Here is a 27,386-nt window from a genome sequence, read left to right as displayed (position 1 = left end):
TTGTAAACCCTTTCACAGATTGATGAGATGAGCAAATTCAGAAAACTGTGTGGTTTGTACTATATTTATTTTAGATAGATAGATAGATAGATATATAGAGAGAGATTGTCTGTGATTTAAACCAATATATCTGGAGTAATTTTTCTTCAGCCTCTGACTACTGGGCCTGTGTACAGGTGCTAGAATGTGGTGAGGAGAAGGTACTGGTTCTGACTGAGGTGGAGCGAGTAAAGGCTCTGGCAGCTCAGCTTGTGAAGCTCTTGCGTGCTCAGAGAGACTGCACACTACCTGTTAGCCAGCTTCTGACTGAGTACAGCAAAACTTTTGGTTACGTCCTCCGCCTGCAGGATTACGATGTCGGTACACTGCCTGCCCTTCTCTCCAAACTCTGCCATGTGGTCAAGGTATGCCACTCTACATCAGGTTGTATTTCAAGGCAACATTAAAAATGGAGGGATCATATTAGTTTCTAGACTAATACAGAAATTCATCACCCAAAAATATTCATAGTTGTCCACACACTATTAGCAACTCAATGATGTAACTATAATGTAAGCTACTACTTTTTATTCTAGTCAGCTAGGATTCTTGTCAGTAAACAAAGGTTTCGTTTTGCTAAATTTCTGATTTTTTTTTTTTCTACCTCAATCTGGTTATTTGGAATATGTGCTATAGTTTTAATGCTGTAATCTGACAATAGAAGCCTGTTTACTGAATCTTTTTATATCTACACAAAGGTAGCGGTTGGATCTGAAGAAAAAGAGGTCCAGCTTATCAACAGAAAATCGCTACGTGCGCTCACGTCCCAGTTGCTGGCGGTAATGATGTCCGTTCCTGATGAGCACAACTGGATGGGAGTAGAGGCGCTGCAGAAGCAGTACGAGTTGATGTATGATCAGCAACTCAACCCCTGTGAATATGGCTTTGTCTCTCTAACCGAGCTGCTCAAGAGCCTGCCTTACTTAGTGGAGGTGTGTGTGGGGGGTAATCTGTTCCGGTCTGTCTTTTGGTCAGTGTCTTGTAAATGAAATTAAAATCTAATCTTTCCCTGTATAGTTGTTTGAGGGTGGTGAAGCCCATGATGATGAGGCCAATGTTCGTATCAGGTTAACTAAGCTGTACCAGTTTGCTCGAAACGTTCGAGCCCTCCTGCACACCTACCACTATAACCAGATCTTCCTGTCCGAGTTTTGGGGTGCCTTCAGCAAGTACACGGGCCGTGAGTTCCAGCCTCGTGACTATGGATACAACACTCTGGATGAGCTCCTGGCTGCCGTACCACAAGTCAGTTAATTCTTTGTGTCTTTTTTTATTTTAAGAAAATCTGAATGTTTAATGCAGAATAATCTCCAGGGTAAATAGTTCCTGTTAAGCGTGTTGAGTTGAATTAAAGGAACACACTAAATTAAATTGAAGAAAAAATTTTCCCATGCTGACAGAAAAAGCACTCTATGCAGCACCTCTTACTACTTAAGTCCTCTTTAGTTTAAACTAATGGTCAGTAGATGTCCACTAAACATATGGAAGCAACATTGATAAGATAATTCTGAGAAATTATCTTACCTTTTCTTCATTATGAGTGAATGAAGCCTTCCAGCACATTTCCTAGTAAGGGAAAGGATCCGTGCATCAATGGGATGATACCTATTGTCTGTTTAGATTTTCCCCCTTTTTATTCCTGTTCATAATTTTATATATATTTTGTTTTAGGTAGTGTGGATCAAAGGCCATGGACACAAGAAGATTATAGTCCTAAAGAATGATATGAAAGGTGAGTAAACATTATTATACTTACTGTATGAAGGCCTTGTTATGGGCTTTGTTACCTGGTTAGTACAGCACACCTGAAATCCTGTAAAGATTGCTCAAGCAACGTTAGGGTGGTGTTTGTTTGTTTTTTTATTGGCTTTGATGGATTGATTACAGATATCTTCATGGTGGTCTCATTCTTTTGACATTATAAAAAGCAAAGCATGAAAGGCATGGAAAAAAAGAACAGATTCCTACATAATGAATACAAATTTAGACATGCTAATACACGGAAAAGTTCACACCTCCCCCCCATCAATAGTGCTTACATTTCAATTACTAGCACATGCTCCTAGCCTACTCGAGTTTCAGCTGTTCCTCTGTTGGAAAAGTGTTCACCTTGATTTATGTGTTGGGTGTTTTGCTGCTATTTCTGCTTTTAATTAACGTGTGTGCGTCATCAGCCCGTGGCAGCCCTGCCAGCACTGAGAGCCCTCAGCCTGAGGAGGTCCAACAGAGCCAGAGCCCTGCCAGCTCACACAGCCCAGGTAAACACGCACAGACAAGAACGTGCTGCTTCAGTAAACTGCACATGGCTGATGATGACGTCTGTGGGGTGGGATTTTTTTTATTTTTATTATTTTTTTTTTCTAAACAAGATTGGGTGATTATAGTGATACTTTCTAATGCCAACATGACAAATAACACAATGACAATATTTGATGAGCATCAGCTTGCTTGGTGTGTCAGGAACCTAAGAGGAAAATCTAAATTTATAAATAGACGATTCAAAGTGTTTTGTCTTCCTAGCCTCAGGTGGAAGTACTAGTGAGGCAGAGCTGCTGTGTCTGAGCTCCTCTTCTCCAGTGGATCTCTTGTGTGGGCCAGTTCCGTCCTGCCTGCCTTCCCCTCAGCTACATCCTCACCCGGTTCTGCTCCAGCACAATGACCTCATCCACTTTGAGGAGCACTTGCACAGCCAGTCCTCAGGAGGCACCAGAGAGGATCAGCCCGTCCACGACCACCAAACTCAAGCAGCTCTGATGCCCACTGAGTGCTGCACAGCTCCAAATGAAGAAATTAAAACGGAGGAAACGTCGGTCTGTAGTGTAGGTATAGTTCGCACCAATAGTGTTGAAAAAAACACGGTATGTCCGACTGGGAATACTAAATCTAACGATGCATCCGACTCGCTTGTTACCAAGCCCTCTCAACCACCCGACCGCAAAACCTTGGCCACTGAAAGCCCCAGCAAAAGAACCATCCGGAATAAAATCAAACTTGCAGCTAATTTCTCTTTCTCCACAAATTCCTCGGTCTAAAGTTACTTGTTAATCAGATCAAACTCACAGTAATTTAATAATTTTTTTGCCCACTCGGTTTAAAAAAAAAAAAAAAAAAACTTGAAAAATCAGCTTTAGAATCAGCCAGCGAAATAAATCCGTGTAACTCTGCAGAGACGTGGCCGTGAAGAACCCGATCGAACTACCTTCTGCTTCTGTCTCTTAAAAAAATTCAATGCACTTGCTCTTCATCTGTTGGCTATATTTACAGCCTTCGTTTACTTTAAGATCCCATTTTCCCTGTTGGCTTAAATCCTGAGTTTTCTGTTTCTACTGAAAATCACATCTTCTAGATTATGTTTAAGGAAACATGAGTTGATATGAAATGAAAGCGTACCTCCAAGTTGGCTGTAACTAAGGCAGCTTCTGTCCTTTCAGATTAGCATTTCCTCTCTTTCTGTGCTGTTTTAGGGAATCATGGTTTTCACCACATGAAATTAGTCGTCGCATTTAAAGTCCTCTGACCGACCCTGCTCTTCGTGCACTCTATATTCTAACCAATACAATGGAGATGTCGTCTCCTATTTATACACAGCGTGATTTTAAAACGAAATTAAGTTAATGCAGGAGGGCATTGATTATATTAAGCATAATAACCTTTAACCCAAAAGAATGCTAATGATGCTAATTTGTGTTTTGTAGGATTTCTGTAATTTCTCTTGTATACTTTGGAACTCTTTAGAGTTTAACATCTAAAGGTTTTTGTAGATTTTCGGCCCACACCTTAGTGCACGTGTTTAATAGCCTGAGTTTTAACGGCATTTCGTTCAACATCTTAACAGTGCAGTTGGTTTCATTTCGATGGAGGTTAGAAGATGAGCAGGTGTCAGTTTGGATGTTTGAGACTGGCACAGGACACACATGCAGGATAAAGTCGAGGTTACGGAGCTCTTCGCTAGCTTGAAGCGTGCCATTCGACAGCCGATGTCGACAACGAAAGTTGAGTTGGCGCGTACACAACTCCGCATTTCTTCTGCCGGAGTTCAAGCAAAAGCTCCATTTCAGTTTTAGCCATTTACGCAGCTTGGGCTTTATTTTGATTATGGGTATGTGTGTGTGTGGAATTTTATATGCACATAGTGCATAGACAATTTCCTGTGTAATGTGACACACAGCAGCTGTAGAGTTTTAACCTGTTTGCATCCTGCATTTTCATGGTGGTTTGTTATGGCAAGAGCCGAGGGTTTATTTATTTATTTTTGTTTGTTTTTTGTTTTTTAAACTATGATCAGTTTCTTTGGATCTGTTGACACACTTGCATTAAGAATAAGCAAAGACTAATTTCTAGATGGGTTTTAAACACTGGAGTCGAGGATGGGAACTGCTCAGTGACAGAAACACCATGGTATCAGAGGGACGCACACAGGCCCTCAGATTTTATTTATTTTTTTCTTCTTCTTCTGTGGACAGAGCCAGGCTTTTTACAATGGCTTGTATCAGCCTTGGCACCAGGAGATATGAAGCAAGAGAGAGTGCTGCTAGAGCGTTTCATCCTGCACTCCCTTAGCATGATGATGTTTGTATATTTCTTTTCTGTTGTCTTGTTTAGCGGGTTTCTTTGGGCCGAAGACTTATCCTGCATCTGTTTATGCAGTCTGGGTTATCCCAGGACAAAAAAAAAACTAGACTGAACACCTAACACGCTGCCGTTAGGCTCTGTATTTGCGTAGAGAGAGCCACGTTTTGGGAGAATCTCCCTGAAAAACAGCTTCTTGTTTTCCAAAATGAATCGTATACATTCATAATGAAATGTGACTATTTCTTGTCTCTGGCCTGTTTTAGTTTAGAGGTCCTGTTGGTTTAATGCAGTCTAGCCAAGTTCACAGCTCATGTTCTTGATTTCCCGACTCGCCACTACGGAGTGGCTATATTATGTCCCAAATGAATTACTTTCATCCCAGATTAAAGGAGCTGTTTTTTTTAAGATTATCAAAGGCCTGATATTTATTTATGGAGAGAACCTTAGAAATGAGTCATACTGGCTGTAATGATTCCTAATTTTGCTGCTACATGTTCAGTTTGCTCTTTTGGTAGAGAACTTGGTTACAGCTAACTTGGAGGACGAATATGAAACATCTTGTTTATTGCACCTCAATGACCAGCTAATCTTTTGCCTATGCAGGTTTGCATAGTTTTGATTTCATTAAATATCATTCTGCCGGGGTTTGTAATGTTAATGAAGTTAAATGTACATGACCGTTATGAGCGTTTAGTTGAGCAGTTGCTCTTTTCCAGCATGGAGTGTTTTGGTTTTCATGGTTTGGGGTCAGTTATGTGAGTCCACAAATTGACCTGGAGAGAGAGAAAAAAGAAAAAAAGAAAAAAGGTAGACATGCTGGATTTATCCTGATAACATCCTGATGTATCTTAGCAGAATTGATAAATGTTCAGTAGAAAAATACAGCAAGTGTTTACACTAATTAGGGGAAATGCTCTCGGGTGAAATGACGCACAGTGTAAAGACGACCGTACAGTTAGTCTCTCATCAGAAGCAGAATGTTTTCACGTTAACCCGGAATTGTCTCATGCCTCTTTTTTGGTTCTTGCTGATGTATTTGAGTTGCATGTTATTGCACCTTCTTCCTCTGGTCATACTCACCCCATAATTAAGCCATTACACCATTTCACTGTTTTTGTGAATTGCCCGAAATATTTCAGTTAATAAATTTCACAAGCATCAGTTTCGACTCTGAAGTTTTTCTTATTAAAGCTGGAGGTTATGAAAAATTCCTACCCAAAATCCTGGTGTTGATGTTTAACTGAACAAACAGTGGTATGATGTGTCCAGATATCTAAGTGGACTTCCTGTAAACCGCCTTGAAGTGGATCATGTTCTGAGAACATCACCAACATTGTGTCCTCAATTGTATGTTATACTGCAGCATTTTGCTAACAATTACAGCTGTTTCTGAACATTACAAAAAAGCCAAACCGAAAAGCTACATGAAATGAACAAATTCACACAATGCTAAAGACATCATTTCTACATGAGCCTTTTGGTGTGTATATAATCTCACTATGCACTGTTACGGTTATTCTATGACCATGATCCATTTCTGTTGGAACCAAAATGGTCTTTTCCAAACACAACACAAAAACAGACCAATAACAATCTCCTGAAAGATGCTTTTATTGGAACACATATTTACAAATAACGTTTAAGTGCTTGTGCAAATCTCATGAACGTTTTCTAGTGTCGTGTTCTGTAACGTTCCTGAATTTTGCAGTCAGATCTTTTGTGAAGGGAAAAAAGAAGCTCACAAAACACTAAATGTGCAACAACATAAAGAACTTGCAAGCAAGAAAATAACACAGACACCCTGTGTTTGTGTGGAAAAGTGTTCTGTTCACAGGCGATGGAAATGAAGTCCGATATGGTTGTTGCTTGGGTCTAAACCGGTTTCATCCTATTGGTAAGAATCGCAGCAAATATGTGAGAAACGGTAGATTTAGACCTTCGCTGGAAAATACGCAGCTAATTTAAAAAAAAAAAGTAGTAGTACGTTTTTCAAATCAGTAAGGTGTAGAACTGACAAGGGGAAATGCACAGACCTTGAGAACTTGGTGTGAAAATGTGTGTTCTTGTGTACACGTTAACCCAAGTAACGTGTCCTTTCGTGGAACATGTATATATATATATATATTGTGCTTGTAACGTTCTTCTAGGCCAACATGCAAATTAGCACAAGTGTTTGTACTGGGGCAGTTAATTAAATTATAGCATAATTAATGATCCCCCTATTGAATATAATTCATAATAGCATTGTGCACACTCTCTTATACAAGGGTTTATCTACATGTTGACGTCAGTGCATCACACTCATGAATACCTTTTTGTTTACATACTATGAGAGAGTTTTTAAGACCACGTGCACTCCTGCCGCTTGAGATATTCTCCGAGCTCAGATTGCAGACTGCTCTGCTTTTGCATTAATAGTAAACTTCACCTAGATTAATGTTGGGTGCCATGTCACACAGTACTGCATGGCAAGACGTAAAGATGATGGTTATGCCCTGTTTGTATTTTGAAGTACTTTGTTCACTTCATCATCTCTTGATGTTTCAAACTTGCATAAAAGGACAGTTTTCAAATACATGTGGACAAAGTCGAAGAATCGTCCTTTAGGCGTTTCTACAGTGTTCAAGTGTTTTTTTCCCCTCACTGACCACTGTTTAAGATTTATTTCTTTTTCAACAGTATTCTTTAAAGGCTCCACATTATTCAGGTCTGTTCACTTGTCATGGCCATGCATATAACTTTTTATGAGTTGTTGCCATAGCAATGAAAAACCTGTTATCCAGAACTCTGATGCTGAAGATACTGTAAATGTTCAGTCTTCTAGATCTTTAGAGATGAAATGGAGCAGATGGTTTTGTGGTTAAAAAGGGGGCAGTTATCAGGCATCACCACCCGTTCTTTGTTTGGGATAACACACACTAACAAATGCACCAGATCCTTACTGAGTAGTATTCTAGATTTACTGGTCATTCCAGAATGCAACACCGCTTCAGATCCGATTACTAAAATTCTAAAAAGAGATCTAGAACTTGAAATACTAGAGATTCCGATCCTTCCTGAAGCGGTTACTAGAATTCTCAGAACTTTACAGTGTTTATGTTACGTTGTGGAACCGGGACATCTCATCAATCATAACATTTCCAACCAACACAATTTTTTTAAAATTAGAGCCAAATTACATCATCTCACATTTTATATACAGCAATAAAAATGCTTTAATGCAAGGTAAATCATTTTAAATGAGTCCTGGCGCTTCTAAAATGAACAATGGCAGCACATCCTGCTATGTAAATGCAAAAATGAAAAAAAACTATCAGCCTAACCAACCCAAGATAAGATTATGTCTTTCTGAAACATACTAGCTGTAACGTGGAGAGGTTTTACATGATGGCACACTGTGTAGCTCCACAGCAGTCCTTTATGACTGCTACGCTGCTCTTGGTAATGGACGGTTTGTATGGCGGAGGTTCTGGGGTCGGCTTTTTCGCTTTTGGGGGACCTGAGAAGGTACAAGGAGCAAGATGATTAACAAATGCTTAAGGTTTGTCATCAGTAACAAGATGCCTTGTTAATTTTACATTAAACTTTAAGACAACCCAATATTCAAGCAATTAACGTGCTGGCACTCAGGAGAAGCCGTCAGCTCCTTGGGCAATATGCAGAATGGTTATATGTATATGGATTTTGAATTTGTTGTTCATTAAAGCTGTAGTGCCAGATAACGTGCACTTCTGCAGCCCGCTGTGTAAATGTTTTTTATGCTGTGGCTCAAACCAAGCATATATACACTATATGCCTAACATTTTTGTTGACACCAGCTCATAACACCCATTTGAGCAAACAATTGTACAGAATACAGTTATTTTTTCACTGAACGTAAGAAGCCTAAACCTGCTCCAGCCCTGTGTCTGATAAAATGAGTTGACTCTTTCCAAAAAATGTACAGAAACCGCATCACAAAGTATGAGATGTATCGGTGTTTTATGCATCGAATCCCTTTGTAATAAGAAAATATGTGAATTTGTGTAGCCTGGTTAGAAAGATGCTGATTAGAACCTGGAAGCATAAATCATACAGGGTAAGACATGCAGTGAAATGCTTTATGCGACTGTCCGGTATTAGAATGAGAAGTATAAAAAGCAAAAAAATAAAATAATAAAAAAGTATAAGAAAACTATATTAAAAACTATATGAAAATATAAAAGGAGAAATAATGTGGCATAATAAATTGGCACTGTGCTATGCAAGTCTAGAGTTAAAGTGACAGTGACAATCTAGAATTAACATGTAAAAATTGATTCTGTATGGTCATGTGCAATCTCTCAATTATGAAGCTTGTATAATGTCATGCTAGACCCATGAGGATTGCTCATTTTATCAGAAGACGAGAGTGTGAGCGGGGAGTGAGGCGAAGCATGGATGTGACTCATTGGAGACTCATTGTGGAGTGATCGTTAAAGCATCGCTGACCTCTGTGGGAATTTGTTAACTTGATGTATCACTTGGCTTGATGTAAGCGGCTGAAATCTATCACTTGGTAGTAAGGCTACTCATTTACAAGAAAGCTTATGATGTATGATGCAAGATCTTCATTGAATGCTTAGAGGAGATATATACATTAGAGTCCTAGATGGGCATCAGACTATAGAACAACATCTATGTAGAAGCAGTTTGGAACTGTAACTCACCAAGGTGTTGTGGATCATTTAATAGGTTCTTCAAATGACCTTGACTTGTGTTCAATAATCTACTTAAACACCCACCCCCACCCCTTACCATGTCAATCTGAGCTTTAATCAGAAAACCTGTACCTCAGGCTGCATATTCATTAAAATCCGTTAGTTAGTTAATGAGTGACGTAATTTTAAGAAAATTCTTAGAAATGTGGGCGTTCCCCCTTAATATTAAAGAGAAAATCCTAGTAAAGATAAAAGTTATTTATAAAGCATCTTAACCCTTAAAAGAGCTCATAAGTTCTCAAAAACGTTTAGGTGTGACTAAGTGAGGAGGACTTTTAATATGTTTGAGACTTTATCTATCAGAGGAGAAAATGGCCTAAAGGTGAAGAGGGAGAAGAAATGTATATGATATTTAATATTATAATTATAAATGATTGTATAATTATATAATAATACAGATCTGATTTTTTTTAGGGATCTATTTTTTTTATTTTTTTAGTGATCAATCATATTACAGATAACATCTCTGATAGTTTTGGAAATGCAAAATATTCTGCACTATGACGTTTAGAGATACGCTAGCTAACATCTCTGGAAACAGAGCTGAAATGCCACAGCAGCAGAAATGATATAATTTAGTGCTGTGACGTTTCTGCGCTGTGTCGGAGATGATTACGTTACATTTATTACATTTATAACATAGAGATGTTAGCGCATCTCTGATACGATCGGTCATGAACGTAATCCCTACACGATATAGTCTCAAATATTTTAACATGGAGACAAAATGAAGGCTTATAATAGACCAGATTTTAAAACCGCTCCTATTTTTTTTATTATTATTATTGAACAACCAATCACAGTCTTCAAAAGTGTAATTTTTCTTGCTCTTAGTTCAGTCCTGAATCACTCTTGTGATAAGATTCCTAGTTAGATATGTATAAGCAAAATTAGGAGCTCTCTCAGATCATTTTTTTGGATCTTTATGAATACGGATCCTGCTCGTCTGCACGTTTATCCGATCGTCCGACAAAATTTAAATGCATTAAATCAGATTTTATAAACACCACCTGTTCCAGTTCGAGTGACACTTTGCCCTCGATTACCTCAGATTTCTGTTCTTTACTGACAGGAGTGGAACCCCTTATGATCTGCTGTTGTAAAGAGTAGTTTTCCTGTCAGCTCAGACCTGGACATTACCCTCTGACCCAAGCGTTTCCATATCTAGAACTGCTCTTCACTTCTGTTTGAACTGTTGTGCATGAAAATCCTAGACAATCAGTTTCAGCAATAATCAAACTGTCCTACAGTCCTATAATAAAGTGTTTTACATAAACATTAATCACACGAAGCTCTTGTCTTGTTTACTGTTATTTGGATATAAACTGCTGGTACTCTTCATACATGGAAGAGAAAAAGGTGATGGAAGCTTTCCAGATGCATGCACATCTTTTTGTATAAAAAATAATAGACGTGACAGATTTGTATTACTCCACCTCCTCATATAAAACGAGTAAAGTCTGAATAAGGATGGGGTTGAAAAGAAACCCAAAAACCTGCTGCAAAAACAGGCTCTACATTTTAGTGTTTCATTTATTTTTAAAGCCAAGTTGATTTATAGCCATCTCTACGGAATGTATCTAGGTCTCTACGTACTGTATTTATAACACATTACTAATGTTCTGTGTCCAATTTACGTCATAAAATGTGTCGTTGAATCAGCACCACTCACTCTGTGTGACTCTGGGCAGTTTGTCCAGTGGCATGAGCTTGAGCCTGAGGAACTCTGCCATCTCTTTGTCCTCTTCTTGCTCCCTGCAGAGATGAAGAGCATGCGTGTGAGTCACAGACACGAGTAAAAAGCACGGACAGACGGACAGAACGAGAGTCTTGGGAGACGGGTAAATAAAACTGGGATGAGACACGAAGAGTGAAAGAGAAAAAGGGAGGGGAGGAGAGAAAATGAGTGAAAGAATGGCAGGAATGAGTCATAAAGCTCTAAGAGCTGCAGTTAGGTCACAGAGGTGTTGATGAGCTCTCACTCTGACGAACGTTAACGAGTGTCAAAATTCTCACCAAGACTGAAAAACATTCTCTCTGTGATTTACTAATTAATTAGGAAGGATTAAAAAATAATCGTGATGGATAGTCTGCTTATTCAGAGCTATGTGGCAGCTTATATATCCATGCTCCATGTGCTGTGCTCTGCTCATTACTTGCTTTAAAAAAATACAAAAAAAAAAAAAAAAAAGACTATTGTATTTGTTCTATTTTCTGGTCTGGTGGTTTGTGCTCTAATAAATGTCACATTCTTAATATTTTTTTTACTGTTTTTTCTTTTCCTCGTTCCTTTTCTTTCCATACTCTGATGGTTTTAATACACATTCATTCATTCATTTTCTACCGCTTATCCAAACTTCTCGGGTCACGGGGAGCCTGTGCCTATCTCAGTCGTCATCGGGCATCAAGGCAGGATACACCCTGCACGTGCCAACCCATCACAGGGCACACACACACTCTCATTCACTCACACACACACACACTACGGACAATTTTCCAGAGATGCCAATCAACCTACCATGCATGTCTTTGGACCGGGGGAGGAAACCGGAGTACCCGGAGGAAACCCCCGAGGCACGGGGAGAACATGCAAACTCCACACACACAAGGCAGAGGCGGGAATCGAACCCCCAACCCTGGAGGTGTGAGGCGAACGTGCTAACTACTAAGCCACCGTGTCCAACTTTAATATGTATTAAAAAAAAAAAAAAACAGATGTTTGTTGTTGGGATTATACACATGTACATAATTCTACTATTTTCTTTAATTTTCTTTTTTTTTTCTATTTTAATTACAGTTGATCACTTTTTCTTCCTTTTTTCCCTATTCTATTATATTTCTTAATGTCAATTTTTTTTTGTAAAAATAAAAATAATTAAAAATAAAATAAAATTGAAAAGCAGACATTTTTTTCACTTTACTAGCCTTTTTTTTCCTTAGCTGATATTTTAATGTTATTAAAATAAGACATATATATTTATAAAAAATACAGAAATACACAATACTGAAAAAAATTGCATTGATTACAAAACTAATGTTTAAATGTATTTCTAAAACTAGAATTATATTCTGCAGCTTTATTTGAACCTCTTTTCACTTTCCTAGACAGCAAAGCATTGTGCCTACGATATTTGTTCGATGTGCCATAGAGGTGTAGCATTTTCAGGTGTAAGAAAGTGATTGGGTTTAAACGTGTATATAGGGGTCTGGGATGTCCTGTGGTTTAATTAGTTTTCAAATCCAATTAATTATTCAGCTAAGGGGGCATTCTTTGTCCACAGGGAACTAATCAAATCTTTACCTTCTTAATAATGTGGCTGCCAATTAGCAAATATCATGGTTTGGTAAAGAATCTGGGAACATTTAGTTTCATAAATATGCATGACTGGGTATTCGGATACAGACTGGATGTCAGATGGGATCTCACACTTGTTCGTTTCGTTTCGTTGCACGCTCGTTCTCTCGCACACATGGGTTCGGCTTTGGTGCGGAATAAAAGCTGCACTTTGTAATTGCAAGATCTTGTTATGCAACTCAAAATATGTTAAATTCTAGTTTGTAAAAGTCCAAGGTTGTGTACCAAGGTCTGGCTTACTTGCAGTGTCTAACATGACTGAACACCAGTAACAGTTTTTTGAATGTGTTTCAAATGCAGTACAGTTCGAATCGACACATGCTCTTCTGTCAACTCTATCTAAACAAGCTATGGCTTCAGTTTGCTAATCAGGCAAGAGAAGGGAAATTATGAAAATTTGTGAGAAAGTCCATTCCTAGGCTAATGTCTGTGGCTAATTCAGAGTTGCCTTCTGCTAGATATTTTACATAAATGTACGTGACTGGATATTTAAAAGGATTATCTGCTCTAGAAGCTGTGCTGGTTCATGTTTAGGAAACGAGAGTTTTGTCCGTTCAAATGCTTTGTTCAGTCCGCATCTGGACCACGTTCTGCTAGGTGGCTAGTTCCTGTTTTTTTCCCCCCTCCGTTGACAATCAGAGCAATGCTAATCACATTGGTCTGTCCATGCTCAAAGGATGATGAGCTCAAGGTTTTGCCACTTAAATTATTTTGATCTCAGTCCAAATTTTTGGTCAGCTTGGCAATACATAGCTTAGTAGCTTCAACAAATGCAGACAGTGACAGCCATGAGGAAATCTGGTTAGTGACGTGACATACGGCTAAGTACGGTGACCCATACTCAGAATTCGTTCTCTGCATTTAACACATCCAAAGTGCACACGCACACACACACACACACACACCGTGAACACACACCCGGATCAGTGGGCAGCCATTTATGCTGCGGCGCCCGGGGAGCAGTTGGGGGGATTCGGTGCCTAGCTCAAGGGCATCTCAGTCGTGGTATTGCCGGCCCGAGACTCGAACCCACAACCTTAGGGTTAGGAGTCAAACTTACATAATATAATGTTAATATAATGTCTGATTATCAGAGTAGCTATGTAGCGACAGTAATAATGTATGCAGACATTTTTATTTTATTTAAAATTTTCCAGAAGAAAAATGGATCCAAACAATACTCCATCCATAAGGAGCAGAGTTATCTTCCTGACACTTTTTAAGCTGATCTCCATGAAAATCCACCTGACCCTTTCCAACTCATTTGAATGATTTCTCTCCATGGCCATTTCCTTATACATCCATTTTGCTGCCCTGAGAGCTGTGACTAGTTTTAATATTGGCATACGACCGTCGTCTGTGCTATGTTTCCCAACTGATATGCATGCAATGCCTCAGAGTGTTATCCATTAATAGATATAGGTTGATGATAGTCAGGGCTGTGAGATCTTATCCACAAAGAAGCAGAGTGGCTCTTGCTTGGTTAGAACAAAAGCATTCAATTTCAGCACACCCTTGATCTAAACTAAAAATCACACAATGCAGCTTTTCTCAATGTTCTACTAAGCACCAATTTGTCAGACCAAGGTTTAGTTCAGACCTGATCTGACTCGCTATGTAATCAGGGATTGAATTCTCTTTGAAGCCACCACATAGCTTTTTTTTTTTAACTATGATCATGTGCAGAGAGCAAGCTCCTTATTTTCTGTGGAACACAATGTGTAGGAGTAGATGATAGCGGTGTGTCATATCCACACCTCCACGCACCACTTTGCCTTTACTGCCTTTACTTTTCTCTTTGGTTATTTATTTGACCTCCCTCTTACACATACCTCAATCGTTCCACCTCTGCATCATCCACTAGGAAATCCCTCTTTTCCACCAGCTTATGGATCTTCTGAATCAGCTCTTCCTCTTTTTGTCGCTGCTTCTTACTCTTTTCCTTTTCTGCGTTGAGAGAAAAATAAAATAAAAAAACAGATTAATGACAGGGGTTGATTAATGTAAACATACATTTTGATTCTTTTCTCATGAATTTTCTATTCTCTTTACATTGGCAATGCTTCCATTCTTCTTATTAAAAACAACATGGCCATTTTTGCTTTCCTGGACTCCTGACTATGAATGGTTGTATATTCTTATACCTGGACTATTCTCATAGCTGTTGTAATCTCGTACCTGTTCTATTCTCGAACCTGTTGTATTCTCATTGCAGTCATCTTCTCACAGATGTCCTATTCTTATAGCTGTTCTGTTCTCGAAGCAATTATATTCTCACAGCTGTTCTATTGTCCTAGCTATTGTTTTCTCATAGCTCATAGTTCTATTCTCTTAATTGTCCTATTCTTGCATCTACTGTAATCTCGTACGTGTCCTATTCTCGAAGCTGTCCTATTTTCCTTGCTGTTCTATTCTTGTAGCTGTCACATTGTCATATCTACTTTGTATTCTCATAATATACCTACAATAATCCACTCTGCATGACCAATCATCTTACGTTTATTGGTTTTGTCTTCAGAAATGAGCTTTAGTTTTTTTCTGTTTATATCTGGGGATCGCTTATCGTCATTTTTGCCTGGTATGCACAAGTAGACATCGATGGAAGGTGAAGGCCAGAGCGTGTGGAGGACAGGAAGTGCCAGCTCAGCTCTTTTCACACTAAGAGAACATAATACTGAAAGCATCTCTGCAAAATGAAGATATGCTTCTCTCTGCCTTCCTCTGACTCACTCTCCCTCTTAGAACAACACACAGTAACGCAATACACACAGTCCTTATTGACAGCCACGCAAACTTTTGTGTCAGAGAAGTGATAAAGCTCACCAGCTGTGCTTGAGAGCTGCACCATTCAATCCTGCTACAGCGTCAGGCTTTAATCGGTTTCAGGACTAAACATTTGGGAATACTCCATGAAAACAAATGGTGTTTCCCACAACACATCCAGCCTCGACCCAAAACAATGAAATATGAATGAGAAGCAACTGTCGTGTGGTGTTATTTTAGAAGTTCTTGTTATTGAAGGTAAGGGTACAAACCTGGCACTGCTACAATTTTACGCAGCTCCTGTTTCAAGCCCATGATGTCTTTACACAGCTGAATATCGTCCATCCTGAAGAAAGAAAAAAGAAAATAAAGGTTTGAGGAAGAAGCAGGGCTGGGCATCGGTATCTAATGATATAAAAGTGCAATTCAGTATGCCATGAGAGACATGATGCTCAGTCTGAGCGTGAGTAATGGAATGGAAAAACGTTTTCATCTTTATTAATTGTATTTTTTTTCTGAATGGCATTTAGTTGGATGGGATCAGTGGGTAAGGGGATAAGTGAGTACAATTGTTATATAATAGCACACATTGCAATCATTTTTGTTGCTTGTGGTTTCTAATTTGTCCTACAATCATAATGGTATCATTTAAAATTTTTACACACAAATGAGAATCTATATCTATACATTTTATATATTTTTAATCTGGCTAGTTATGGTTTAGTAACTATCCAGTATCGAACAAAGTGTCAGAATAAGAATGAGTAAAATCGTATTAAATCCTTTTTCGTTTTTTTTTTTTTGAGCGATTCCGCTTTACTGATCGGTTCACTAGCAACATATTGGTTTGAATAAAGTTCAATGCAGCAAATTAAATGAACAAATTAGCCAGTCTCAAAATATTTTCACTTATGTGAGAATAAAACACTCGGTTTCATACCCGAAATGTTTGCCAACAACTTGCTGGTGCTTTGTCAAGACTGTAATGTGAAAACCTACACTGTTGTCCCCAGTTAATAGTCTGTTATTGATGCACTTTACTAGGCCACCATACAGTATGATGTTACGTGACAGCGGCTAACAGAGTTTGTCCTTTAGGTTTCTGTACACAAGCTTTGAAGCTTCCTATCCTTGTCCTTTGATGCTAATATCATTTGAACTCAAAGTCTCAGTCACTATGTCAGGGCCTTATCTGCCACAAGTTCACCAGCAATCATTGAGAGCCAAATAAGGGTTCTGAGCAAACGTGAACTCCAACCATCAGAGTTCTCTTCATACAGACTTCTCTTCATTCACTCCTTAAACCGCAACTAATAATGTCTGTGGTCGCCAAATCAGCACAACTGATCAGTCCCATCAATGATAAACACTACAATTCCACTATACGATTATAAAACATAACACGCTTCCAGCTTCTCTGCTGTTATGTAACGCTGGTTGTCAGCTGTGGCTGGAGGTCGTGGGTAGACATCAGAGCAGTGACTCACCAACTACTCTTATTTTTCATTTAACCTCCGTATTACCAAAGCAATCACACTGGGATTGTTGTTCCTTTTTCTCTCTATTTTTTTTCTGTTTGACACTTCTTCCTTTTTTCTTCTTCTTCTTCTTCCTTCCATACTCCTCACCTTATCCTCATCCTGCACTGCAGTGACTGCTACCAGCTCTTTAATCCACAGTGAAGGATGACTCATCCTCTCGCTGTTTCTCCTCAGTCTATCTCCATATAGTCCCTCAATTTCTGTCTGTCTGTTTTCATGATATTGATTCTTGACTGCAAGCTCTCTATCTGGCTTTGTGTCTTGACATTTTTTGTCTTTGACATCCGCCTTTCATTCTTTGTCTCTTTGACCATCTCTTTCCTTCTGGTCCTCCATCTCTATCTTTATCTGTGTGTGTGTGTGTCTGAGCCTGTATGGGTGTGTCTGTGTTAGACCTTTGCAGTGTTTCGTGACGCACTAATGCACAGCCTGCCAAGATACATTTATTCAGAATCCCCAGGATTCCCATAGACACTACGACCACCGAAACCCTTCACGTCCCCGTGACCCACAACAGAGCCGCATTAAACCCAATCATATTGAACTGATGTGATTTCCTTCTCGGCTCCACAGAAGAAAACAATTGATTATAGCAACAACCTCAGCATTATACAGTTCTGAGTTAAGAATGAATTACGAGAGGGAACCTTCATCTCATTGGTGGCCAGTTTCACAGAATATCACGATGCCTGGTGGTTTTTACATTGCACATGTTTATATTACAATATTAATGTGCCATGTTTTAAAAACACTGCAGTTAGATTAGTAGCTGATAATCACATCCCACAAAAGCCACTACATCCCACTACAGACTTCTGATCAGTTAAACAGCCCAGTCTTTTAATAGAGCATTGCAAAGTCTGGCTCCTATTTATTCTAGTGATGAGTCAGATCCTTTTCTTTATTTTCGTTTTCATTTTGTCTACGTTGTCTGCATGATTGACTCATTGCTTTTTTTAGTTTGGGGTTTGCTCTTTCTTTCTTTCTTTCTTTCTTTCTTTCTTTCTTTTTTCCTTCCTTATTTCTTTCTTTCTTTCTTTCTTTCTTTCTTTCTTTCTTTCTTTCTTTCTTTCTTTCTTTCTTTCTTTCTTTCTTTCTATGGCCTTAATAAACCCATTCATTTGCATCCAACTTTGCAGATTATTTAAATGCAGTTTGTTTAGTTACATGAGATGTGGTAGCCTAGTGGTTAAGGTGTTGGATGACTGAACGGAAGGTCATGAGTTCTATCCCAGGTCCACCAAGCTGCCACTGCTGGGCCCCTGAGCAAGGCCCTTAACCCTCAATTGCTCAGTTGTACAGATTGAAATAAAAATTTAAATTGTAAGTCACTCTGGATAATGGTGTCTGCAAAATGCCAGAAATGTACATGTGAGTTTAATATCAGATATTGCGATGTGAATAGCCGATGTTAAATAAACAGTATAATGTGAATTTAAAATTACAAATGTTCTATATTAACAATAATGACCTAGGATAAGTCAGGCGTAACACAAGTCTTTTTAAGAACAAAACATCAGTCACACATATCTACAAATGATTCCTTTCCTTCTCTGAAAGGATGAATTATATCTAAAGGTTATGTGCTTTGTATAGACTGCCTCAAATTAAATAATTTGTAAAAAAAAAATATAACATTTTTAAAAAAAAAAAAGACTTTACAGACTTTTTCAGTCTTTTTCTGTCATGCTCATTTTAAATCTTAATGCTCACAGTTTCGTCACATAACTACAGTCACGATATTGCTTCATTTTCCCTAAAACCTGACTACTGAAATTTGTAAGAAGAATTATTATTTATAAAGTATACATCCTTAATAATAATAATTAGGAACATCTATTAGGAGACATGTCTTTGCAGCCATGGTGAACAGAAACACATTAAACCCTGAGTGTGCTTCAACAGCAGAACATCAGACCACATCAGATTTCATTTCTGTTAGCCAATAACAGTAACGTGAGGCTGCAATAGGCTCGGGCTCAGCAAAACTCAAAAAATTCTCTTCTGATCGCTCTCAGCCCACGGAATTGCCACATGTGTTTTTTGATTTTAGCCTAGTGGTTAAGGTGCTGGACTACCAATCAAAAGGTGGTGAGTTTGATTCCCAAGTCCACCAGGATGCCGCCCCTGAGCAAGGCCCTTAATCCTCAATTGCTCAGTTGTATAAAATAAAAAACTGGGTTGTTCTGGATAAGGGCATCTCCTAAATGTAAATATATGACACTCTTACTGGTTCCTAAATGTTCCCTTCCTTTGTGGTCTGACTGCCTACAGAATGGCTTTCAAAGGTATGGTAATTAATTCCAGTTTTCTTGTTATTTTTCTTGCTGGGAGTGCTTGGTTTTGTTTAGGTCTATCTTTAATGCACATTCCTATGTGTACTTCAATTGTCAGTCATCAGGTTTGCTGAAGGACCTGGGAATTAAGTATCATGAATATGCTAATGGGGTTTAACAATTGTTCATTTCATTTCATGGCACACACTCTCGCACGCATGCATATATACATGTAATCAGCTTTGCTGTACAAACTTGATCGGTACCGTGCTGCATAATTCATTCTTATAGAGATTAAGTGTGCCTTGAGGCTAAATTAGGCTCTAAATGGGAATAAATAAACATGCTTTTACCTCACTAATGCATTAATAAATAATCTATGAAATTAGGAGTGGCATTTAAACAGCAAAATATAAATATAGTCTATTAAAACCAAAATATAAATATAGTCTAATATTGGACTAATAAGTCTAATAGTGCACTTAATCTGTGTCTGGGAACTACAATAAGCAGCAGAAGTGTGTAGCAGGTCTGGTTTTAATCCTCCATTAAATTGATTAGTGCACACCCGTCTCACACACACACACACGACAGGTAGTAAGCAGCATGTGATTTGTGTTTCTCACATAAAGCGGAGCTCTGACTCCCTTCTGACAAGCACCTCCCTGAGCCTCTGGATCCTGGTCATCTCCATCTCGATCTCATCTGGAGTCATGGAGCTCTCAGCCATGGATACGTCCATCTGACCTGCATGAGAACAGAAACACTCAGTGTGTATTGCGTTTGAAAGATGAGCCACACGTGTAAACATGTATGAACTGTATGTGTGTTTATACACAACAAGGTGTTTATATTTTACATCCTTAATATCAGAGTAGTATTTAAAGCGCAGTTACTATCACCACAATCAACATGGTTTCCAATAACAGCATGTCCTGAAGTGTTTTTTCATCATATATTACATCATTATACTAATATTATATATTAATTAAAGAATGACAAATCATACATTTTTATCCATTCATGGTTCATTCATTCATTCATTCATTTTCTACCGCTTATCCAAACTTCTCGGGTCACGGGGAGCCTGTGCCTATCTCAGGCGTCATCAGGCATCAAGGCAGGATACACCCTGGACGGAGTGCCAACCCATCGCAGGGCACACACACACTCTCATTCACTCACACACTCACACACTACGGACAATTTTCCAGAGATGCCAATCAACCTACCATGCATGTCTTTGGACCGGGGGGAGGAAACCGGAGTACCCGAAGGCACAGGGAGAACATGCAAACTCCACACACACAAGGCGGAGGCGGGAATCGAACCCCCAACCCTGGAGGTGTGAGGCAAACGTCCTAACCACTAAGCCTCCATTCATGGTTATATTTGTTATAAATGTCTGCAAAACAACTTAGTTCCTATTTTCATTCTGTTTGACACTATAAACTCTTGTTCCCTGACCAGTCTCTCATTTTCCCCCTCTCTAATTATATTTCCACTTTCTGAAAATTTTGTTACACCATTACCTTGCCTGTTACAAAGTGCTAACACTATAGATCCTTTCCAAAACGGTTACCCTATAGACAATACATGGCATCCACCATCCACGTCTTTTATACTTACGATATACCTTACGGTATTAGAACATGTGCATTAATATTAACCTGTGATTTGCCTTGTATCTGGTAAATAATCTGATCTGATGTTATAGAAAATTCATCAACATCTTCTGGCCAATCAGAATGAAATTAATATTATAAGTGTAATCTTTTGTATGATCAGAGTAAGGAAGAGTAAGTGGAGAAACTCCAAACAGCCAGAGAGCAAGAATATAGAGAATTAGTGTGTTTGTGTGTGTGTGTGTGTGTGTGTGTGTGTGTGTGTGTGTGTGTGTGTGTGTGTGTGTGTGTGTGTGTGTGTGTGTGTGTGTGTGTGTGTGTGTGTGAGTGGGTGGGTGTACAGCAACATGCTGGCAGATCGACTTTCACACTTCATCATGAATCAGCATGAGTATAGAGTTTTTCATCCAACTGTTTACAAATAAGGATGATGTAAGACAGGCGATGATCTCATCATTATAGCCTTTTGTGACTAAGGCCTTATGGATGCTACTCTTATTAAAACATTGGAAAGATTTGATTATCACAAACAATAGTATGGCAAGATCTTATTAGGGTTCATTCGAGTCTAAAGCAATCCAATCGAGAAGTAAGTCACATCACCGCAGCAACGAGTGACGCACCGACACACAGATATCTGGCTGATACTTATAGCCTTGTGCTTCTAATTCCAGCCTTTGTAGCTCCACATACATAAACGCAGTTCGACACAGCTATACAGACATACACGGGGTAAAGAATTATTTGTATGACTTTCCTTATACTAGTGACAGAAATATATTATTTTATATAACACAGTCCTGGGGAAACTTCTAGAATAAAAAAGGAAAATGCATGCAAAAAATTATCAGTTAAGTTTTTTTAAGCAAAACTGCATTGTGTATAGATTACGTTAGTGTAAAATTCCGGTAAGATGCTTTCCAATGTAATTATTTCAATTATATCCAAACATTTCTTCTACATGGATCAGATTACAGTCATATATTTCACAGGCTAGTGTTAGAATTTAGCTGGGCTACTGAGGCAGATATATTTTTACATAGGCTTCAATCCCTTTTCTAAATGACTGGCTTTCCAAATCTCACAAAAGCGGCGCTAATGAATCACAAGCCAGGCTTTAAATCCCTCTTTCACAACATGAAAATATGTACAATCATCTCTGTGGATGCTGCAGACTTTACAGCTTTTTACTGCATTTAACACAGCTAACTTGTGCAGCACCACAAATCCATTACGAAGCCTTTTATTTTTAGCAAAACTTGGAGTTAATGAGCAGCGGTCTTTTCATTACCTCCAGGAAGACCACAGAGATTCCCCGTTCACACCAACTCTTACAGCAAAGTCGATATCACAGACAATTATCCAATCCTTGAAAGAGTGTGGTATCATTTTCTGTTGTTCTTGGCCTTGGCTATCAGATCAGCAGCTTCTATACAGCTACAGTTATCTTGTCTCTCAAGGTACTGGAGCAGAAACTTTGTAATTGGCCATAGGGGAGATATGTGAGGGAGGCATGGTCCTGAAGCTCTCGGGAGGAGTAAATTACAGGAAGAGCATGAGAAACCCCACCAGCATGGCAGCTTTTACAATGGCTTATTGCTGTACAAGGCAGCAGGGTTGGGACAAGGAGTTATAGAAGATGCCATCTTTGATCAGGAAGGTCGTTCTTGCTGCCTTCATTGCTTTGAACTGGTGGGAGAATACATGCATTTCCAAAACGAATACAAATCAAATGACAGCTGGGATAATGTAAATATCTGCCTGGACGGCTGCATGAATATTTAAGCAGCAGTAAAGACTCACGTCAACCAGTGCTGACTCACAGCACAGCACGTCAACAACCTCAAACTGCTGGGGGGCTGGGGCTTCTTCTCTCAGGCTAAATCTCCTGACAACTGGCTATGTGCAGCACCAAGAAGACTTTGCACACACACACACACACACACACACACACACACACACACACACACACACACACACACACACACACACACACACACACACACACATGCTGTTAGAAAGCAGCAAGAGACCCTTATGTAACATAAAGCCTCAGTTAACTCTGAGACATTATATCACGCTAGCAGGCACACCAAGTGTAGCGTAGCGACCTTTAGCACCAGTGTATTACATCGCTTTATTATAAGTAATATATCTGAGACAAATACACAGCCCTAACAGACAATCATCTCACAGTGAACACCGACTGATCAGACATTCCTGGTTGTCCCTTATAGACTCTCTCTGTTATTTGTCCATTTCAAATTAGTCCTGCTCTACAGCATGAAATTTATTTTGTAACTCACTGTGGCTTTTTTTGTGTGAATTAAATATGTATTAGTTTTAGTTCTAGCATTCACAGACTGTTACACACACCTCATTTGTTAACAAACATAATCTTTGCAGGAAGATAGCCAGGGCGTACACACTGCTTCATTGTGTTCAATAGAGTTATTATATTATTTTATATTGAGTGGTCAGAAATGGGTACTGCAACAAACACTACCGGAGGTCCATTGGGACAGGAATCATGCTGCCCCATGTTTATTTTATGCATATTTTCAGTATGTGCTGCAAAACCAAATTATATGGTCATGCACCACTAAGGAGTAATTTTTCTAAAAAAAAAAAGTTTCCCCCTTCTGTGTTGTTGGAACAAACAAAAGTGTGTGATTTTTTTTTTTTAGTTGCTGATTCGTATCCAAATTCCACAAAGTTGAACCACCACTAATTTGATTTGTCATGCTGTTTTCAATTACGGCATTGTCTCTGTTCCATAACTAATTAAATGTCTTTCTTTTCCAACTCTACATTCAGCCTCGGCTAGGCTTCTCCAAGAGGACAGCAGATAAATTGACAACTGAAGAAACCACAACTGACATGTCTAGCAAGAAACAGCTATGGCGTACATAACACACATACAGTTTTTTTTTTCTCTCTAAAGCAGGAGACACAGAATGAGACGCCGTCCATGACAAGCCCTGACCCTATCCGTGACTGTGCAGTGAGGTTATTTCTAGTTGCTAAAATCTTTTAATAGATTTCAATCAGATTTTTTTTTAATTGCTCGTTGTCCAAAACACACTGGAAGCTGAAGGTGATCTGGAACAGATTTCCTTAAGAAATCATTTCATTTTCCTTTATCCCATTGAAACTGTGAAACTCTACACAGATACTGGGATGTAGATACTCGCACTGTGATTTTTTTTTTCTTACCCAGACAACACATACACACATACACACATACTCACATACTCTGTCAATTCTTTCCTTCATTTTCCATCTGTTGCTCACTGATTAAATGAAGCCACAGTGCCTTCATGGGGAAACAGTTGTTAGTGGCTTACCACTCCCACTCCTCCCTTTTTAATGAAATCCCACACAAAAGCCTGAGAACGTGCCAGCTGCTCTCAGCCAAGCACGCCTTTCTCACTGAGGGCAGTTAACAAGGTTCGCTAGATACGCACGGCCGGTACCGATCTGCCAACCAGCAGCTGAGGCTGTTTACACACACAAAACATGTCAAATCCAGTTCCTGCACCTGAGTGATCGGAGAAAGCTCATTTACATTCTGCTATTATGTAGTGTAATGAGGGCTTGACTTTTGAGTTTGGTGGCTGAAGTGCTGATCTCAAGAGCACCATTCGGTCTGGGTCATTTGTACTTATGTATTAACTAGTAATTTCAGTATAAATGTAGTGTTTAATATGGTATCATGTCACATAATACAGTAATAAGGTACATTAATTATTTAGTCTAGGTGTTAAGGCTAATAATGCTTTAATTTAACACTTCTAACTGCTGCAGTTTTGCTTTCTTAGAATTCTGGATTGTACATACAGTAAATGGCTGGATGTCACCGTGCAATAGAAATGGAAAAACCTTTCCTTTTTTTTAAGATACAACTATTACAGCGTTTTAATTCCTTAAAGGGAAACTTGTTTGGCTGATCAAATTGGCTCAGATATCCAGCTATAAATTAAACACAACTTTACATCTCACACAAGTAAAAATAAACCTCTTTACGGCACTCGACTAATTTCGGACGTGCATCAATCACGTAAGCTGCAAGGAACACAGACTGCCTAGAGTTTCAGCCTTTTTTAAAGTTGCAGCACTGCTTTTTGAATGTTTCAACAGCTCTAACACTCCAGGTTCATTCCAGGATGTGTTTTATTATTAGCAGCTCGGGCGTCAGAGTGATGACAGCCACTGATGTAAACCAGGTCATAAGAAAACAATCTTCTCGCCCTTACTTACAACTTGTCATGTTTTTAGTAACATCAACATTCCCGGTATTTAAACATACACCTATTTAAAAAATACTGTACTTTTAGGTTTAAGCCACACCCACTTGAGTTTAAATGGAGTTGCAGCACTTCGGTCTACCTTATAGGTGACATCAAATCCAGTCCAAGCACAGAGATGAGCTGTTAGGGCTTAAGAGCCTTGCTCAAGGGCTTGCACCACAGTCCTGGGATTTGAACCTACACCCATTTTGTCAACAAGCGCTTCCTTTCTGAGCTACTGTCAAATCAAATCCTTATGCTCAGTGCTGTCAGTGTCACTGTGTTGTTTGATTAGCGAGATGAGACGTGGATCAACTCTACTGCTGCTGCTGCTGCTTCTGCTTCTGCTGATACACAAATACTGAACATGGCCGTGGCTAAAAATAGAGTCGGTTTCTTCTCACTTCATATTGATGGACTTAACTCCCTTCAGCATTATATAGTCTTCCTTGCTGCGTGCGCCTACTCAAAAATAAAACAAGCTTTAGTACCACCATTAAAAAACAACTGTTTTGTCTCAGTTTCCAGACTAATATTAGAGTTTGGAGTGTGATCTTTCAGACATTTTTCATGAGGAGTTTGTGCTGGTGTGCTGTGATTCTTCTGAAATAATCAGCTCAAACAATCTGAAATGTAAAGCATAAAACTTGATTGAATGGAACTAAAATCGATGATTTATTATTTACATACCTTAAATAAAGTAGTATATTCTGGTTACACTACAGCCACTTCATTTTAACAAGGTTAGGTAGCTGTAACAGTACTAAGCTTCATCACATTTCCTAAATTAACCACATGTTTAATGCTATTGCACATCTCATCTCTCTCTCTCTCTCTCTCTCTCTCTCTCTCTCTCTCTCTCTCTTCTCTTCTCTTTCACTCACTTTGTGTTTGTGTGTGTGTGTGTGTGTGTGTGTGTGTGTGTGTGTGTGTGTGTGTGTGTGTGTGTGTGTGTGTGTGTGTGTGTGTGTGTGTGTGTGTGTGTGTAAGCATATACAACTTGTGATGGATGTACTGTCTGGGCACCTGAGACAAAAATGATTTTAGATAGATAGATAGATAGATAGATAGATAGATAGATAGATAGATAGATAGATAGATAGATAGATAGATAGATAGATAGATAGACGGACGGACGGACGGACGGACAGACAGACAGACACAAACATACTTCTCATGCCTGGGGTCGTTCCTGCTAGCAAGTATGCAAATAAGAAATAAAGCTCATTTGTTGTATTCGTTTTCTATCACACATTTTTGATGATTTATTATCTGATTTATTTATTATTTATTTATTATTTATTACGTGATTTATTATCTAATTTATTTATTAATTACTAATAATTATTTATTATTTATTACCTGATTTATTTATTAATCATATTATCTGATTTATTCCCAAACATAACCCGTGTAATATAAATATAAAGGTGATATATTAGACACATCATTGTTTTTCCCTCTTTAATGAGCAAAGGAGATAAAGTTGCACTTTATATAAAATTCTATAGAGAAATCATGATATTGTTTTTGATTATTACAATATATTCTTTATTAGTAGAATGCATTAGGTTACATTTTTTTACTTCAAGTTACAGTTCACTGTAAAAAAAAAAAGTTTCATCATTATAACAATACTGCTAAAAAATAAGGTGGTATTATTGTTATTGTTCCTCCTATAATCGGTATGTTTTGATATAAATAAATAAATAAATAAATAAATAAATAAATAAATAAATAAATAAATAAATAAAAACGTGCTCACGTGTCAAACAGAGCCTAACAAAAAAAAAGCTTGTTGTGGTGGAAAGTAGACTGTTGTTTTAATTCCCACCATCTGTTCTGGACACCGGTTCAGTTGTATAAATAAACCCCTAATTCGTTGCTCTACAGAGTGAGGCGTTATTACAGTTCATACCTTCGTCTTTGCTCCATTTGGTCTCGCGCACAGCGCCGTAGCTCCTCTCGTTATCCGTGATGGACTTCTTTAGTTCCATAACAGACGCTGATATTGTTTTATTGATATTGTGACTGTGATGTATGCGGTGTAAATGTAATTGTTCAATCTTCTGCTGTTCCGTTTAAACCGAATGGGTTCCGCCTAACCGTGGTGCTGTGCATCCTCCTCCTCCTCAGAGAGACTGAGCACAACGAAGCTGACCGAGATGCTGAGAGAAAGACCGTGCG

General features: G+C 38.6%; 2 protein-coding genes across 6 annotated transcripts in view; one reads left to right on the top strand and one right to left on the bottom strand.

The window, feature by feature from the left end:
* The window catches only part of LOC113634529 (meiosis regulator and mRNA stability factor 1), a 23,944-nt gene extending 18,172 nt beyond the window's left edge, over positions 1-5,772 (top strand). For all 3 annotated transcript variants that reach the window (XM_027133558.2, XM_027133556.2, XM_027133553.2), the window contains 6 exons: positions 177-404; positions 738-971; positions 1,057-1,284; positions 1,711-1,771; positions 2,214-2,297; positions 2,560-5,772. In XM_027133558.2, coding sequence (XP_026989359.2) covers positions 177-404; positions 738-971; positions 1,057-1,284; positions 1,711-1,771; positions 2,214-2,297; positions 2,560-3,071 — 1,347 coding nt within the window. In that variant the 3' untranslated portion in view covers positions 3,072-5,772. The remainder of the gene's footprint in view (positions 1-176; positions 405-737; positions 972-1,056; positions 1,285-1,710; positions 1,772-2,213; positions 2,298-2,559) is intronic.
* On the bottom strand, positions 5,446-27,386 carry bmerb1 (bMERB domain containing 1). Of its 3 annotated transcripts, none has more exons than XM_027133578.2 (6): positions 27,118-27,386; positions 19,912-20,032; positions 15,741-15,814; positions 14,538-14,652; positions 11,023-11,105; positions 5,446-8,110 (listed from the first exon to the last, which is right to left on the bottom strand). In XM_027133578.2, the coding sequence occupies exons 1-6, from the start codon at positions 27,194-27,196 to the stop codon at positions 7,992-7,994; spliced, it is 591 nt and encodes a 196-aa protein (XP_026989379.1). In that variant the 5' UTR covers positions 27,197-27,386; the 3' UTR covers positions 5,446-7,991. The 3 variants fall into 3 exon arrangements, with proteins under 3 accessions (XP_026989379.1, XP_047670132.1, XP_047670133.1); XM_047814176.1 differs by lacking the exon at positions 27,118-27,386 and adding an exon at positions 24,166-24,276; XM_047814177.1 differs by lacking the exon at positions 27,118-27,386 and adding an exon at positions 22,202-22,348.

Source organism: Tachysurus fulvidraco, chromosome 5, assembly GCF_022655615.1.
Source record: "Tachysurus fulvidraco isolate hzauxx_2018 chromosome 5, HZAU_PFXX_2.0, whole genome shotgun sequence".
In the NCBI taxonomy this organism is placed as follows: Eukaryota; Metazoa; Chordata; class Actinopteri; order Siluriformes; family Bagridae; genus Tachysurus; species Tachysurus fulvidraco.
This window is presented reverse-complemented; position numbering and strand designations above follow the sequence as displayed.